Genomic DNA, 17,772 nt, shown 5'->3' with positions numbered 1-17,772 from the left:
ATGTCTTCCATCACGAAACTCCCCTGCGAGGTTATAGTCTTGGTGTTGCGGGATCTAGGCAATATGCGCTCCTTGCTGCCCTGCCTCCTCACCTGCCGCTATTTCTACTCGTGCTTTAGGGAGAACCCGGGCGTCGCGGCCGATATCTTGCGGCAACAAGTCACGCCAGCTCTGATCCCTTACTCAATCGCCGCGTTGGAAGCCTCGCGGCTCAATCCACGAACCGGAGCCGCGGTCCAGGAGCTGCTCGAAACGCTGTATACGGAACCGTCCAAACTGGCCGACCGGTTGCGCACGATGTCGGTTCCGCTTTTGGCGAAAATGGGAAATATGCACGAAGCGACCCATAGCTTGGCCACTACCTTCGCCAACAGCTCATGGACTTGTCTTTCTAATGACCAAGGGTCGCGAATATCCGGCAGCCTCTCCTTGTCATCAGCAGAGTACTTTCGCTTTTGCCGAGCCTTCTACAGGGTCGAATTGTATTTCTGCCTCTTTCGCACCAGCACACCGTCGACTGCCGCAGAATTGCTCGATGGGAGTGATAAGGAGCGGTTCTTGTCGAAACATGCACCTTGGGAAAACGAGCAGCTCGGCTGCGCTCTGGAGTTTCTCGAGCGTCAGCTTTCCGAAGGTCAGTTGCGCCCGGTTCCCGAGCGAGCGACTCGGACGATAGGCACTCGAGCCCTCCGACGCCATTTCTGATTTCTATTCACAGCTTCTCACGACGTTCTCGCTCATGATGTCGAGCTCGGCGAGTTGGGAATCGACTATCTCACGGCTGGCGACGGAAATGGCTGGAGGCAACTCTGGGTAAGCCGCAATCCAGTTCTGCTCTACCCGTTGCTCTAATTGCTCATGCGCAAGGATCGTAGCTGTCGCAGGGCATTGGTTTCATCTATAGACTGATAAATGAGAATTCGTACGAAACCAAAAAGGCTCTATTAAAGTCTACATTCGGTGCTGGGAGCGCTGATCTTTACGAGGCGCTCTGCACTCCGTCCGAGGAAGGTCTGGATGATGTCATCCCACTCGCCGAATACACCGACGAGGCCCTGACGACCCTGTTTCCGGTGCTTGACAGCCAGGATACCGACAAGGGCCCATTTGAAGCATGGCGTGTAGCCTTCAACGTCTGGCCCCGCTGCGCGTGGGTCATGCTCGTAAACAGTTTTGGGTTGAGAAAGCGGGCTTATGTGTTCTGGGATTGGGATCGCCTCGAGAGATATGGCATGCTCGAGCTATCTGACAATGTCCCAGAGGGTTCTGAACTTCAATATACTGGCGAGGAATATGACGCCATGTACGAGTCGTTCAAAGAGCGTTCAAATATATGGCAAAAGGGTGGCTCGGGCTATTGGAGCAGAGGTGACGAAAGCAAAATTGTATGGCGACATAGATGAGGCGAAGCATGGCTGGGCAGGGCACATGTGTGTGGTTTATGCCTCGGAGGCATACCATACTACTTCACCACAGTAGCGTTTATTTACAAGGGACCCTAGTGGCTATACTACTCCAGAGTCTTTAAAACCTGCCTCCTAACCAGCCGAAGTAACCGTTGCCGAAAGACTCCGCACCGTCAATACATCCGCCGACATCATAGCCCTACGTCAGAGTTCGACTAGTTGTCATCCCAGATGGCATTTTTAGGGACTGCATATTAAATCGCACGAGAAACCAGCGTATCTAACGCTGCCGTGCTCGTGTCTCAAAAAATATCTTCTTAATTACCTTATGGCAGCCGGTACATGCCTTGCTCAGGTCTCGTTTAGCGCCCGTTCAAGTGGGCTGTAGGTACCTAGGTAGTAGAATGTTTGGGGCTTGAATACTCGGTTGAACCCCTGGTAGGCAATCCGGGGCTGTTGGCACTAGCCCTGGAGGAGCCAAACTAAGCGGGGGTCATGGGGGCCATGTTCGGTCACATCAACCACGGATTCTGTCTTCCGTCGGCTTGTGGGACTTCTCGTGGGGGATTGAGCGAGGTGGACGAGGATGGATCAACTTCGGGTCCTGGGCGCGTCTTCTGTTACCTACCTAGTTCTGTTAGGCGAAGCGCCTACATGCGTGAGCCACGCGAGTTGAGTGAGCCAAGTGAACCAAGTGAGCCAAGTGTGCGGTAGTCAACTCTTATACGAACCGGCACGGAGCAGTTCCCCACGTCTCCCCTGTCTCTCGGGCCAGCGTTCAACCGAACTACTCCATATCCGGGGCTTAGTATCGTCCAGGCAGGCTCCATTTGGGGCTTCCAGTCCCGTCGCCTTCTCTTTCTCCACAACCTTTCGACCCGATAAGTCGACACACCTGACCCAAGAATCCGGATCGCTTTTAAAGTAAGCGAGATGTCTCACTACATCTTAATCAACGACATCCCCGCTTAATCCCTCTTCAACGTTAACAGGAGGGAGGAAAGTAGTCCATATCATGGTTAAGTATGTCTTGTGCTCGCGCTAACGCTAGTTACATAGCGAAGACAAGGATATATTGCCTGTTTATCCACTTCGATTCGTGCTATGAACTTGTATTGATCTTCAACTCCAGAATTGGCGTTGAGGCCTGTCGGAAGCCGTGGTGAGTTAACTAGGTACCTAGCTAGAAAGGTTTCGCGTGCAAAGGGAGGATCCAGAAGGAAATCGGTAAATCACGAATACCACCCAACGCGTTTGCGGGCAAGGAACAACAAAAGGCCCACACATCGCCTCACCCTTGTCCTACCTTCGTATTCTCACACTGAAGATCACAATCTGCGATACGTTAGGACATGTACCGACGCATTGCAACTGCACAGCTCCTGGTACCTGGGACGGGACCCGATCTCGAGATGTGTCCGACTCTCCACGGTTGTACATACCCTTACGTAGTATCATCGGGTCCTAACCCGGTTAGGCTGCTGCTAGCGGTTGTATCATTCCTACATCCACGTGGGAAGGCGTTGGAGAGAATAGTGTGGAGCGTGTGTCCGGATCCGCCTATTGCTACCCGAGTCGACGAGGCTATTAATAGCCAGACGAACTACAAGCTTTGTGGCCCGTGATTCATGAAGACCAAATCTGTGGCTCCCTCGGAAATGTGCAGGGTGCGAATCAAGTCTCACAGTTCTCTAGTGCTATATACTAAACAAAAAGTTTCTTCTATTAAAAAGGCCTAGCAAGAACGGCGTCGCCGCCCCGGACGAGTCCCTATCTGAACGTAAAGTCACCTCCTAGCTAACATCCGTTCCCGGTAGCTAAGGCGAAAAAGCAATAATTACTTGTTACGTAGATCTAAGGAGCTATGTGTGGTGCGAGAGCGCGCGCGAGGAGCTATCTCACGAGCAACGGGAGGAGGAGCAAAAGGAGAAAAGGTCTTGTTCTATTTAAGCACTAACTAAAGGAATGGAAGTAATAAGAGCGTATATATAGGAGTTCCTGTTGCTGAGGTAAGTAACGAAGAGGTGTAAAGCTAAGGGGCAACCTCTACGTGACATTACCTAATAACTAGTTTAAAGCTAACAAAATACTACCGTAACCGAATAAAGATACCAAAGGGTTTCTCCGAGAATATAAGTCTATCCTTTATGCCGGATAAGCTGGTGTACCCCTCTGTAGGCTACCCCTTTATGGATTACCGCGTTAAGACCTGCGGACGTACCTTTTAACGCGACATCCTTCCTTAAATACCCTTTAATTTCTTAGCTAGTTTCAATCTTCGATAATTCCCTTCGCTATTAATCTCTTCCCTATTTCAGTACGGTAGTTGAAAAAACGTAATGCTCAATTTAGGTAGCTCGTGAAGGGGTATATTCCCTAGTTAATCTGGTATCAAAATAATCGGTATCAAGATCGGAAAAAATGAGAGAGAAGGATTGGAATAGGAAAGGGGTTAAAGCCGCACATGTAATAAGTTACTAGTTATCTCACTCCCTAATCTCGAAAGAAAAGGAATTACTTAGATACTACCTGCCTAGCACGAGTTAGGCACAATCCGAGTCCCTGAGCCGGCGATAGTTAGCGACACGCACGCGGAGATGCCTGAAGCTTTGTGGCACACTCCTATCATCACCAACTAATATCTAACCTCGAGAAGATCGCGATCCTGCGCCGGGTCTAGAGCCATACCGTCTCACACCCGCCACAGCAGGCCTAGGACGCAGAAGGCGGCAGCGGCTAGCGCGCTTAGGAGCCCGTAGCGAGAGGTCGCGCGGCTTAGCGCCAGGCTCTGGCCCGCCGTCCGGCCCTAGCACTGGCATTCGCCGGCGAAGAGTCCGTAGTAGCGTAGCGAGCTAAAACAGTCGTAGTCGAAGGTCGCGTCCGTCGAGTTGCTTTTGGTTTATTTATAGGTTGACATTTATCTCCATATAGGTATTCATTTCATCTTATACACCACGCTCCCAGCTATCCAGTCTTTAATCTATCCAATAATAACAATATTTGAGCTCAATACGAATACCCCGTCATTCTGGACTATTGGGGGGCCTCTGAACAACATGTCCGCTGCGAACTGGCAGGGTCTCCAGAAAGTCCCTTGTAGACCCTAAATGATCCTTGAAACTGGAGATCAGCCGCAACAGCTCACCCTTGACATCTTCTCCAGCCTCGGTCCCTTGCATTACTCCCGCTGTTGGCGGTTCCGGTAGGGGTGGTAACTGCACCGCTGCAGGCCTATCTTGTCTGACATTGATGCTCTCCCCTGAGATTTCGGATGGTTCATCACGCTCGCTGTCGATAGCCGGTAGATGGTGCTGGCTGGTTTGGCGAGTGCTGTAGATCATGGTCTGGCTTGGCTCCTCTGGCACATCGACAGCTGTGCTGACGCTAAAATCGCCATCGCCAATGTAAATAGACGGTTCTCTCACGGCTGATGGATACGGCTTAGGCGTATGCTTCTCGAGATCAAAGGGTGTACGCCATATGTCAGATGGAGTATCTGAGTCCGCCGTAGATGGCCGGGAGGTCTCTCGCAAATCATCAGGTAGACTAGCATCAAGATCGATAATGCTAAAAGCGGACGCACGGTTGTCCGATGCCATTTTGTCGGGGGGGAATTCGGCAACCAGACCTCTCTGAGCTTGAGTTAGGGTAGGTTCCCCGTCACTGTTGACAGGATCAGGGCTATGCTGGAATCCGGGGGTCGCTGAGACAGGCGCTTCCGTTGGAAAGGTCCAATCCAAGGTCCGGCGACGACCTGCATCTGTCAGGTCGCTTGAGAGGGACCTAGTCAAGGGTCTGACGGTTGACAGATCTGCAGATTGAGGTACGACGTCACCTAGAGCGGCGTCTAAGTCGATGAGGGATTCTCGAACATTTTGAGTGCCATCACGAAGTGGAAGCTCAGACGTCATCGGTCCCCTCGCGTAGAAATCACGAGCGTTATCCTGATAATTGGACGTGGTATTTGGGTCGAAAAGCCTTTGTAACGGGGCTACTGGCATTTTGATATTTGGCGGTGGCGGTTTTCGCCGACGGGGATAAGGATTTGAAGGCTTGGTCCGAACATCGACATTAGTGTCGTAGGCCTCGAGCACAGACTGAAGTGAATCCGGAATGGCAAGCTGACCCAGATCGTCTAGAGTGCTAAAATTCCACTCATCAGAAATAAGCGAAGGCAAATCGGAGGTGGGCTCCCTTTGCGCACCGCCTAGGGAAAAGAGGGATGTACGACTCCCTCCTTGAGCTTCCCAGAGCTTATAGGCGTGCACAAGCCTAGACAACGACTCAGTCGGGTAGTCCATCTCAGTGCCGTAGATATAAGGATGCTGCTGGAGCTGCTCAATAGGAGGGCGCTGAGAAGGATCCTCGACTATGCAGCAGGCGATCAGGTTCTTCAGTCCGGGAGAGTACTGGTCACCTTCAAGGCGAGGGCAGTGGTTCTTTAGATAGGCGCCAAACCGAGGGATATCCCTGAACGCGGCATTGGGGGGCAGCCCAGAGGCGACCTCATAGGCCATCGACCCAAAGGCCCAAATATCAACCTCAGTACCGTACCTCACGGCGGGATTGAAGAGTTCGGGTGCCATCCAATGTAAGGAACCTGTGATGGTACTCCTCTTGTCGAAGCTGTTCTGAATGATCCCGGCGACCCCGAAGTCGCAGAGCTGCACGCTGCCCACTTCGGTGACAAGAACATTTGCACACTTGATATCCCGATGGATGATGCCCTGCTTATGAACCCAGAAAATAGCTTCGGCAACTTCCCGTAGAATAGGAATAATCCACTGTTCTGGTAAACGTCCTCTTGGCTTCATCAAGGTTGAAACACTCCCGCCAGCGCAATACTCTGTGACCATCCACATAGTATGGCCAACGAGGAGGGCATCCACCACGGTATTTACGTTCTTCGCTCCACCACTATCAAGGAGCTTCAGAGTTTCAATTTCCTTGAGAATATCACTAAATGTGTCCGCGCTAGGGTCTAGCGCATCCCCGTTCTCGATGTTGATGATCTTGACAGCAACGAGTTGACCGGGTTTGGTGCCACGGGCCTTGTAGACGCGACCGAAGCTTCCCTTGCCGATAAGTTCCAAAAGAAGATAGGGAGGCGGCTCTTTTCCAGACTCGACGCAGTCCTGCGCAACGGATGCTTGCATTTCCTTCGCATCCTCGACGGCATTCTGCCGGGTCGCCATGTTGTTAGGTGAGAGGTTGACTATGCTAACTAGCATGCCAGAGCCCCGCTTCGGGGGGCCGTGAGAGTTTTAGTTTATTTAAAAGATAATTAGTATATTTATAATATCATTATCTTAAATTTTTCTCTTTCTTTTATTATCTTACTCTTATAATTATTTTATTTTATTTAAAATTTTTATTTTATCTTTTTAACTTTAAGTATTTTATTTTATTATTTAATATTATCTTTACATTACTTATTTATAATATAATAAGTGGTCTTTTTATTTTGTTACGTAGAGAGCCACTTATATATAACTCCTTGTTACGGTTTTAAGGGCTAGTCGCTACGTGAAAGCCGTGTATTGACGATTTAAAGCTGTACGAAGAGAAAAGGAAGAAAGTCCGCCCCTGCCAGGCCGCACCTGCAACAGTTAACCTAACCTCCACAAGTGCTGAGAGGTTGATCACGTGCTAAGCCTTGGTGCCAACCAGGGCTCTACTACACGCACAGTCTATCACACTCTCTACTTCTTCTTCGTCCGGGCATGTGAAGAAGAAGGGGGAAAGGTTCGGCTGCAGCCCAGTCTAGTCCGGGTCGCTTCGACGCCTACAGGGGGACGACAGGCCGGGTCCCAAGCCTCGTCCGTAGAGCGCACCGGATGCTTGGCTTCCCGTCCCACCCGTTAGCGTCCGCGCTGAAGATTGACAGAAACGCCAGCAGACCACGAGTCTGAGGACTCGTCCGGTCGGCGCGCTGCGAGGCTCGCGAGAGTCGACAGCGTGGCCACATGAGATTATATGACTCCTACCGCGTACCTAGGTAATCCATAGGGTGTAGCCGAGCTGGCGGCCACGCAGAGAAGGCCGTAGAGGATGCTTCCGGATGGAGAGCGTCGCACAATCCCGCTTTTCAACAGTTACCCCTGTCAGTAGGGTGGAAGTGGCTTGCACTTTGGCCCATTCACCGTCAAGCCGACTGCCCCCCTGAATCGAAGTCCTTTAGTGATTAGCTCTCATGTGTGTAGGCGGCTGAACCTCATCACGCGGTTCTTCCACCCTACTGCGTGGCTAGGTAGTATTCCACCCGACGGTGTAGAGTTGGGTATTCCTAAGTAGCCCTCATGTACTCGACCAGGGAGTGAGATGCGGGTAGGAGGCTGTTACCACCTTTGGTCATAACCACAGCCATCCCCCGGCTCTCCTCTGTCTTCTCTTTAGCTCTGTTTAGCCGATCCAATTGCCCTACCTCTATTTCTTTCAAAAGTTCAGAGACTCATCGTTATGGCCAGCTACAACGAGGTACTTCGGCTAGGCACCGACGTGTTTAGCAACGCTCTAGTCACCACTACTGCTGGCAATGCAGCCACTCTCCCTCAACCCACCCTAGCAGATGGGATGCCCGACGCCGTTATTGGCGTGGGGTAAGTTTTTTTTTTTTTCTTTTTCTGACTGAGTATAATCAGCTGTTTTAAGATCAAACTCGCCAATGACGGATACTCTCCTACCACACACAAGGCCAAGGATCTTCCTCCACAGCACGGCAAGCGTGAAGGTCATCGGTATGCATGTACCTGCGGCAAAACATTCTCTCGATCCGACTCCCTCAAGCGACACATCACGTCGAAGTCCGCCGACATCCCGAAGTATCCATGCGAACACTGTGACAAGCACCGGGGCGAGAGAGGGTTCCGCCGTCTCGACCACCTCTTCCAGCACCATAATCACTGCCCAGGGAAGACAGCTGTGGACGCATTTACACAACCCGGTACCGCGTCAGGCCAGGCTGCCGCGACTTCGACCGCGGTCGTTATCTCAGAAGTCCCTGCACCGGAGACTTCGGCTCTGTCGTATGGTTGCCCTGAGCCGGGTTGCCCAAAGGAGCACCCGGATGGCTTTGTTTACAAGGAAGACTTCGACAATCACCTTACTAGGGACCATGGCTATGTCATTAGATATACGCGGAGCGCGAGTTTGCAGCTGTATGCTGTCCTCGCACCATCAGGTCAGCCGGAGGCACGCTTCTGGTACGATACGGAGAAGCAGACATTTGTGCCCGCGGAAATCCGCTACTAGGCCTGCCAAGATTGTTGTTATATCCAGCTTAGTTGCATACTGTGGCTATGGCAGTTGTACTTGACGGGATGAAGCATGTTTTGGTGGATGGATTTTATCTTCTTCAACTTCGCTCTGCACCACCCCGTACGCACGATGGGCACGGACAAGTACCACCACTCAGAGTTATTTTATTATTCTTTACGTTTTAGGGAGGCTCGTGCTTCCTTAAATCCCCAAATTTGGGGCATTCGTAACTAGATAGTCATCTCATTGAGCCTCTTGTCGCCAAGCCGACTTAATTCTGCTACGTGATCACGACTCCGCTACTGGGAATATTACCTAGGAAGGAAGCATAGTAATAGCGTGTAGGAGCATGTAGGGACGATTCGATATTAGTGAAAACGACTTATGTAGGCATCCCAAAGCACCACCACATCTTGCCCCCGACACGAATCCCTCCCCGCGCGTAGACATTCGTCGCCGTGGAATCGCGGCGATGACTGCCAACTTTAGGGAGCTGATCATGAGCGAAGGCAACGTGCCTACCCGGCAAGAAATGCCCAGAGTTGTATATCCGAATAAGGGACAGCATCAACAAGTGATATTTGAGACCTGCTAGAAACCGAAGCAGCATGGTGCAACTCATAGCACTAGCCAAAACGCAATGTCCCCTTAAGTAATATTACCATTATGGGGGCAATTTCCGCAGCATGGCGTATTAATCCATTGCCATTACTTTTGCCAAATTTTCTCACATCTAGCTTAAGAGGTGGGAGATTCAAGTATCGTCTACGGTAAAACGACAAGGTTGCACTTTCTTTTAACCAAGCAGGTGAACTTCACAGTTATATTATTATGCCGCCGCCTTTCAGTCCATATATACATACCCGTATACAGATATGCGGGATAGATATCGGCGTATGATTTTCCATGTCCATGCTTCTAACTTAAGACAAGAGATAGACAGGAAGGTCAACCTGACTAAGAGGGTTACGAGTCTAAGGTTGGGGGTTAAATATACCTACTTGGAGAAGCCATAGCCTCTCGGCAAGCCCCTATTGAACTCAATGATAACACCCCTTGTTTGGTTTCCCCCTGGATTCGAATAGCGGCAATCATGTAGACGCTCGTATTCGTGGTACTCGGCCGCAACCCTATCTTACGTGCTTGGGTCGATACTATACTCAAGAGGAAAGATTTACTTCGACACTATAATAGAATCCCCAAAGCCCTGACTCCGCCATGGTAGTCACCACAACCGCTCTACTCTTCATACTTGGTATATTTACCTTAAACCACCTCTCTCCGCAGGAATACCTACCTACCAAATACCCGACTTCCACCGCAACACCAACACCTTCCCACACCGCACCGCACCCTCCTCCCTCGCCCCCCCCGGATTCCCCTCCGCACCGATCCACTCCCACCTACCCCCCTTCCCTGCCGCAACCCCGGGGGTCGTCAACCAGTCCCACACCCCTCCCCACCCCGGCCCGCCCCGTCGCGCCCCAGCCAGGGTAGGCAGTACTACGCCTGACCCACCCGTCGGCATGCTCCTCCCGCCTCCTTACCTGCTCTCCGCGCGTCCGACCCATACGTCGCCGAGCGCCCGGCCCCTCACGTTTGCCGTTGCGTCGCCCCCCTCCCCCCCTCCCCCCTCCCCGACCACGACAACGACTCGCGTGGTCGGGATCCTGCGACACAGCAGGTGCCGGCACGGCACGGGGAGGAGCTCGAAATATAGGTATTAGAGTGGGGTTTTGCTCCCCTGTCTGGTGGTTCGCAGCGTTTGCGTGGCGTGGCGTGAGACGGGACGTCCGCTCCGCCTCATCCCCCGTGTGATATAATACCTATTGTAGAACGTGATAGCTACAGTCGGGGAATGATACCCTCACAGCAGACAAGTACTTGGCCACAGACATCACATGTCTGAAGGCTTCTTTCTTGCTTCCCGGAAAAAAAAGGAACTATATTCGTAGCTCCTCTTCTCCCATTGGGAATCGCCCGCCTCAGGGTATTCTGCCATTCTCGGGCCCGCATTGGTTGGTATTTACACAGAACAGAAACAAGAACCAAAACAGATATCGGTGGCATGATACCAGTCCCCCCAACCGACCGCGTTGAAGCGGCATCCCCGATGACCCAGACCCCCCTAGGGAGCTACCGAACTCCAGAGCTCTCGTCATTTGCAACGCCTGATGAATGCATGCAATCGTCCACTTTTGTCATCCCGTTTTCCTTGAATTCCAAGTCCTACCCGTTTCCGCAAACCAGAGAAAAGTTGAGTTGCCCCTCTTTCGCCTTCAGATCTATGTTGAAAAAACGAACACCGCCAGACTTCCCTGTCTATTTGTCCGCACGTGTACTGGTTTAGATGCCTGCATCCAATCTCCATCCCTCCACCGGCAGGGGGAAAGTCTGGGACCAACCAGAGATCTCCTTCCTCAGCTCGCTAATCCTGGCATTGTCGCCGCCAGCCAACTTGGCCCTAAAGTCCTTCAGCTTGTTCGCTTCCTTAGGCAGACTAGCTTGGATCTCTTTCGCAATCTTGATACTCTCATCGATGTAGGCCGCGACACGCTCAAAATCCTTCTCGCCGAAACCACGCGAGGTCATGGCAGGAGTACCAATGCGGATACCGTAGGGCGTCAGGGCAGACTTGTCACCCGGGGTGGCGTTCTTGTTGCAGGCGATGTTGATCTGCTCGAGGACGGCTTCGATACGCGCGCCGTCGACGGCCTGGGGCCTCAGGTCGAGGAGCACCATGTGCGAATCGGTGCCGTCCGACACCAGCTTGTAGCCGAGCTCCTTGAACTTGATTTCTAGAGTCTTGGCGTTGGCAACAACCTGTTGTTGATAGGCCTTGAACTCGGGCGTCTGGGCCTGCTTCAGGGCAACGGTGAGAGCAGTAATCGTGTGGTTATGGGGGCCGCCCTGGTGGCCGGGGAAGACGGAGAAGTTGATGGCCGACTCAAGGTCGTAGAGGGTCTGCTTGCCGGTCTTGGGGTCGGTGCTGCGGACACCCTTGCGGAAGAAGATCATGGCGCCACGAGGGCCACGCAGCGACTTATGTGTCGTAGTAGTGACGATGTCGGCATGGGGAAAGGGGGACTTAATCACCTCTGCGGCGATCAGGCCGGAGATGTGAGCCATATCCACGACAAGGTAGGCTCCGACAGAGTCGGCAATCTTCCGCATGCGTGCATAATCGATCTCGCGGCAGTAGGCCGAGGTACCGGCAACGAGGACCTTGGGCCGGAATAGCTGGGCGTTCTCCTCGAGTCTGTCGTAGTCGATGATACCCGTGTCGAGGTTCACCCGGTAAGGCATGGTCTCGAAGTAAGTCGAGACGGCCGAAATCCTGGGAGCAGCACGTTTAGCTCCGAAAATGCAAAGCAATTGCGCGGGAAGAAGAGGAGAAACTCACTTCCTGGAGGGAGTCTGGTATCCGTGACTCAGATGGCCGCCGTGGGGGAGGTCAAGGCCCATCAGTCGGCCGCCGGGCGCCATGATGGCCTGGTAGACCTGCAAGTTGGCAGGACTGCCGCTCAGGCACTGGACGTTGACGCCCCACTGCTCCGGGTCGAGGTGGAAGGTCTGCAGAGCGCGCTTCTGACACAGAAGCTCGATCTCGTCGATGTGCTGGTTGCCACCGTAATAGCGGGCGCCGGGGTATCCTTCCGAGTATTTGTTGGACATGGGCGAGCCTAGGGCGTCGAACACGGCCCGAGAAGTGACGTTCTCCGAGGCAATTAGGATGATGGACTCCCGCTGACGCTGGATCTCTTTTCTCTGTGGTAAAGACGAACGCGGTCAGTCAACGAACGTGTTCTATCGATCTCGCAGAGGAAGGCCTACCATGATGTCGGCCACCTCCGGGTCGGAGTCGACCAAGGATCTCTCGAGTAGCTAGCAGCAAGTCAGCGGGGTGCCGTAGGCGTGAGCATTTTGAACAGCTGGTGGCGGGCGTTGCTAACATCCTTGTGCTCCTGGGAGAGGGCATAAGTGGCACCGTGGGCAGCCATTGTGCGTAATGGGAGAGGATAGAATGGAACCTGTTCGTCTTATTCGAGAGGCTATGGGTGGAAGGGCGGAATCTGGGGGTTTTACGTCTTCTTTTGCGGTCTGGAGGCGGTTCTGGGGGAAGTGAGACGGAAGAGGGAAAAATGGAGAGGGAAGAGGAAGGGTGAGAAAGTGATGGATTTTTTTTTTCTGGCTCGAGTCTGGTGGGGATTCTTGTAGCTGGCCTAGATATGTATAAGGCGGGAATATGACCAAAACAGACAGTACTTGTGGTAAGCACCTTGGACGGGTCTAGGCTAGGTAACTTTCTGCGGGTTAGAGGTACTTGTATAGGCAACCTTGTAATTGCCTCAGAACGAGAGGCGCCGCAGATAGGGTCGCAGGGTCGCCAACTACGAAGACAGCGTACTGTCAAGCTGGTCCGGTACCTAAGAAAGGAATCCAGGTCGCTTAGGCGGGGTGATGTCGGCGGGGCAGAAGGGGAGAAAAACGTCGATCGGATCCGACGGGGGATTTCTCTGCTTACTTCGAGGGCCGGAGTTATTGACGGAGAAGCTCCAGGGCTATGCGCCTCCACCAGCTGTATCCCATTGGATTCTCCCAACCGAAATCGGCGAATCAGCGCACTCATCATCGGACCATCAAGAAGAGTGCCTGTTATGGATGCACCGACTGCGTAGTCCACAAGGGTTGCCATCCTGACTATAGGCATTCTCTCCCGTTCTCTGAGTCGATTGAGGGGTTTTTGTGAGATTTTCTTTCCTCTAGGTATATATCGGCGGATAGATTCGCGCCTTCAAGTCGGTACACGATGGTGTGCTGCGCGCCAGCCAAGGTCGATTCTTCCGCCGATTCTACACTGCCATTTCTTGTCGTATTGCTGTGTGGTATACCTGGATCATCGACAACGCGTTTCCCTCTAGTGACAGCTAATGCCTTGAATTACACAGGTACCTTAGAGGTAGGTAGTTAGGTAGCGAGCCACCTCTACAATACCTTTCTCTTGCGCTTCCGTTCGTATGAATTGGGACATGTACATGTAGCTGAGGGCTACTGAAGAACCTGCTTGTGATCCGCCTCCCGGAGGAGGTATGGGCGTAGTTGACTAAGAAGTCTTGGCCCCAACACGATTGTCGATGCTGCTGGCGTCGGTGGCATTGGAGGCTAGAAACCCGCCAATGCCACCGGATCATGTTGAGAGTATGTGATACGAAAGAGAAGCATCAAATCTAGATACGTAGCTTTATTTCCACCATATCTTCACGGGTTCCGGTTCCTTGCCGATTGCTTTCTATCTGCCTTGGATGAACTACCAAAACGTTGGGTTCTGACCATGGATATATGTACCTACAGAGTCATAGTATAAACACCAAAAGTTGCCACTATCGGTTACGGATACATCCCCGTGAAGCTGTGTGTGTGAAAAGGAGTAGAAGAGCTAATCGTTTGGTCCCGCGGTAGAATCGCCCGGGGAAGATGGACGGTCGTGTATAGAGAGCCGTGTCGTTAGGTACCTACGTTATATTACTAGCGTCCCTCTTTGTTGATCCTTCCATTCTGACCGCCGCAGTTCCAGGTACAGAGGGATAAATGGATGGATCTATATACTATAGATGCGTCTAGATTCCGGATTGCCGGCGGCGTGACACTGAGCGCCACTCCGCCGCGCGAGACGAACTGGATGTTCAGTCCGTGGGAAACGGTTGCTTATCGTGCCCTTGATCTCTACTCATAGATATCTTCGCATGTGCCGTCTTCTCGTCCTAAGTAAGCACGGACAGCTACGATCTTACGAGGAACGGAAGTGGAAGCTCAGGGTGTAGCCGCATCGAGATTAGCGATAGGCACGCAGTACTCAGGTACCTACCTACAGTACGAATACGGGGCCGCGCACCTGAGGGCGAGTACAACAAGGCTCGGATGATCAGAGACATACCCTACGTAATAAGAGGGTGGTCGGACTGCCTTGCCCGTTACCGCAATCAATGGAATCCGGCATCTAGGTACATGGGTAGGGCTATCAGGTATCCAATGCGTCCGATCTGAGCCATGGAAGCACATCGCGCGTCACCTCTTCGAAAGCGGTGATGGATGTAGGTGAGGGTTGAAATGAGAGACCCAATAATTACCTAAGCGCTCGGCTCGTCTTACGCGTAGAGTCAGAGAGAGCGAGGTACAGTTACATGGACACCCGTGTTTTCGATGTACTCGCCAGAGTTTCGGATCGGATTAAGCTGGCGACGCGGACGCTCATTGGGCGGAGCCGCTCCCTCCGGGTGGAGTGGACCCTGTTCCTGCTTGTGTCATAAGCGGTTGTTGCCTCGAGGATTACGCTGGGTCGAGCTGGGCGGACCCATATGCACCCGCGAGAACCCGGTCCCATTGGCCGCACCCAGAATTCCGTGGTCGTCACGGGGAACAACTCAGCGCCGAGGTACTGGTACTGCCCAGCCTGTATCTACCTGCACGAGACCTACCTGTCCCCACCCCCCCAGAAGTTGTCGTCCAGCAACTGCCTAATGCATGAACTTCTCCCGACCACCCCCCAGCACCTAAACAGTCGCGGTGCTTGTTGGCACAGCGTAAGCTCCCGCCCGTTATCTCCCTCAACCACACCATAACATCATCGGCCACTCCTCTTTCCTCACTCTCCTCTTCCATCTATTTATCCCTCCCTTCCCATCGGCCTGTCTTCCGCCTTCACACCTCATCGCCGCTAGTTGGCAACCAGACTGTCTATTCGTTGTCGTACTCAGCCTCCTCCCTCGTTTTCCGTCCTTTGATCATCCCTCCGTCGGTTGTCGCCCGTCATGAAGGGAGCTCTCCTCACCGCAGCTGTGCTGCTGGGCGGAGCCCAGGCCGGCGTCCACAAGATGAAGCTCAAGAAGATCCCCCTGTCTGAGCAGCTGGTTAGTATCACATCTGTCCCGATGAGCGCGGCTTGGTATTGATGTTTTTTTTTCCCTTCCAACAGGACAGCATCCCGATGGACGCCCAGATGCGAGGGCTCGGCCAGAAGTACATGGGCCCTCGACCTGACACCCACCGCCAGGCCGTCTTCCAAGATACCTCGGTCCACGTAGACAGGGACCACCCGGTCCCCATTTCTAACTTCATGAATGCTCAGTGTACGTATATCGAGTCGTTCTGATGCCGAGTGGTGTTACTGACATGAATGGCTGGTAGACTTCTCCGATATCAGCATCGGCACGCCGCCCCAGAATTTCAAAGTCATCCTGGACACTGGTAGCTCAAACCTCTGGGTTCCCTCCTCGTCCTGCGGCAGCATAGCTTGCTATCTGCACTCTACGTACGACTCGTCCGCGTCCTCCACCTACAAGCAGAACGGCTCCGAGTTCGAGATCCGATACGGATCCGGCAGCTTGAGCGGTTTCGTGTCTCAGGATGCCGTCACCATCGGGGACCTCACCATCAATAACCAAGATTTTGCCGAGGCGACCAACGAGCCCGGCCTGGCTTTCGCCTTTGGTCGATTCGACGGCATTCTCGGATTGGGCTTCGATCGTATCTCCGTGAACGGCATTGTCCCCCCGTTCTACCAACTGGTGAACCAGAAGTTGATTGACGAGCCTGTCTTTGCTTTCTACTTAAGTGGCGAGAGCGGCAGTGACGACTCGGAAGTGGTTTTCGGTGGCGTGGACAAGGACCACTACACCGGCAAGATCACCGAGATCCCCCTGCGTCGCCAGGCCTACTGGGAAGTCGATTTCGACTCAATCTCCTTCGGCGAGGAGACGGCCGAGCTCGAGAACACCGGTGTCATCCTCGACACTGGTACTTCTCTGATCGCCCTGCCCACCGATCTGGCAGAGCTTCTCAACAAGGAGATTGGCGCGAAGAAGAGCTTTAATGGACAGTACACTGTCGACTGCTCCGTCCGCGACTCGCTCCCCGACATCTCCTTCAAGCTGGGCGGTTACGATTTTGCCATCAGCGCGTACGACTACATCCTCGAGGTTCAGGGCAGCTGCATCTCGACGTTTATGGGAATGGACTTCCCGGCTCCGGTTGGTCCTCTTGCCATTCTCGGTGACGCATTCCTCCGGAAGTGGTACTCGATCTACGACCTGGGCAAGGGCACGGTCGGGCTGGCACAGGCCAAATAGAGGAGACAGTTCCCCGCAGAGGAATCTGGCATGACTTTCTGAGACTTGTAAGACGAGAACGCGACACTATGGGTAATTGGACGGGTTTGATCATAATTTGACGGAAGGCTAGAGTGCGCCTTCAACTGCCTTCCCCCCCCTCGGCGTTTTCTCTTTGGGTATTCGTTTCGCAGCTTCATTTGTCGGGCCTCGCGCGACTCGGCCTCGACTGTACAGTATGACCCTACTGCAAGTATTCGGAACACGTTCGATCAGCTTAATACCTCCGTAGCAAGATTTGGTGCCAACACAAGTCCTACGTAGGCTTACATCGTGTTAGGGCGTCCTTCGCCAGCCTCCCCTAAATTGACTTTGTAGTCCTTGATATGCAGTTCAGTACTACAGAGCCCCTACGTCAGGTAGAATGTGTGTAGGGATGTATTTATCATCAGTTCCATGTGTGGGGAGGCGAGCCACGAGGGAACCGTATCTCCCATGTATCACCGAGATTTAGAATCCAATCCTTTCCGCGCTCACTCCCTGCGATGCTAATGAGGTATAATATGGCAAGTCCCAAGCAGCCCCCCAGGTACGGCCGATGTGGGTATGTGCGAGTTAGACAGGCGACTAGATTGATTGACACATCCCTTCTATTATACCTACCATATCGGCCAGGGGGTCGTTCATACTCAAATGCAGGTTCATCGAGAACTCGCTACTATGAATACCCCATGCACCTAGATCGGTCAAAGTAAGCGACGCTGTCACCCAATATGTGCCTGTAAATATGTAGATAAGATTGGGCATATCAGGTCAGCACTGAGCGGGATTACTTCCTATGAGTAGGCGAGCGTGAGCGAATTGCCTTTGATAAAATAATATCGTTATCGGCGCCTCGACATGGGTAAGATCACGTGCGTATTGGATAGACCGAGGGCGGTCCGTGAACGGCCCCAAGCGCTACATGGAAAATGCCTTGGAATGAGGGAGTGCAACCGTGTCGT

General features: G+C 52.8%; 5 protein-coding genes across 5 annotated transcripts; 3 read left to right on the top strand and 2 right to left on the bottom strand.

The window, feature by feature from the left end:
* GGS23DRAFT_596457 (uncharacterized protein) lies at positions 1–1,403 on the top strand (the record flags this gene model as incomplete). Its single annotated transcript, XM_051518482.1, has 3 exons — positions 1–634; positions 719–813; positions 876–1,403. The coding sequence occupies 3 exons, from the start codon at positions 1–3 to the stop codon at positions 1,401–1,403; spliced, it is 1,257 nt and encodes a 418-aa protein (XP_051372683.1).
* Positions 1,404–4,293: 2,890 nt separating this feature from the next.
* Positions 4,294–6,656, bottom strand: GGS23DRAFT_566137 (kinase-like protein). The gene has a single exon (XM_051516256.1). It carries the CDS (start codon positions 6,635–6,637, stop codon positions 4,430–4,432), a length of 2,208 nt encoding a protein of 735 aa, XP_051372682.1. The 5' UTR covers positions 6,638–6,656; the 3' UTR covers positions 4,294–4,429.
* Positions 6,657–7,865: 1,209 nt separating this feature from the next.
* Positions 7,866–8,657, top strand: GGS23DRAFT_596455 (uncharacterized protein; the record flags this gene model as incomplete). Its single annotated transcript, XM_051518481.1, has 2 exons — positions 7,866–8,005; positions 8,048–8,657. 2 exons carry the CDS (start codon positions 7,866–7,868, stop codon positions 8,655–8,657), a joined length of 750 nt encoding a protein of 249 aa, XP_051372681.1.
* Positions 8,658–10,871: 2,214 nt separating this feature from the next.
* GGS23DRAFT_523182 (serine hydroxymethyltransferase) lies at positions 10,872–12,894 on the bottom strand. The gene is made up of 4 exons (XM_051514668.1): positions 12,617–12,894; positions 12,498–12,548; positions 12,067–12,431; positions 10,872–12,000 (listed from the first exon to the last, which is right to left on the bottom strand). The coding sequence occupies exons 1-4, from the start codon at positions 12,662–12,664 to the stop codon at positions 11,010–11,012; spliced, it is 1,455 nt and encodes a 484-aa protein (XP_051372680.1). The 5' UTR covers positions 12,665–12,894; the 3' UTR covers positions 10,872–11,009.
* A 2,279-nt stretch (positions 12,895–15,173) lies between these two features.
* Positions 15,174–16,993, top strand: GGS23DRAFT_566131 (Asp-domain-containing protein). Its single transcript, XM_051516255.1, has 3 exons — positions 15,174–15,571; positions 15,637–15,790; positions 15,849–16,993. Exons 1-3 carry the CDS (start codon positions 15,473–15,475, stop codon positions 16,787–16,789), a joined length of 1,194 nt encoding a protein of 397 aa, XP_051372679.1. The 5' UTR covers positions 15,174–15,472; the 3' UTR covers positions 16,790–16,993.
* The last annotated feature ends 779 nt before the right edge of the window (positions 16,994–17,772 follow it).

Source organism: Durotheca rogersii, assembly GCF_024521655.1.
Source record: "Durotheca rogersii strain YMJ 92031201 chromosome Unknown GGS23scaffold_8, whole genome shotgun sequence".
Classification (NCBI taxonomy): Eukaryota; Fungi; Ascomycota; class Sordariomycetes; order Xylariales; family Xylariaceae; genus Durotheca; species Durotheca rogersii.
Note: the sequence above shows the minus strand (reverse complement) of the source record. Positions and strands in the feature narration are given on the sequence as shown.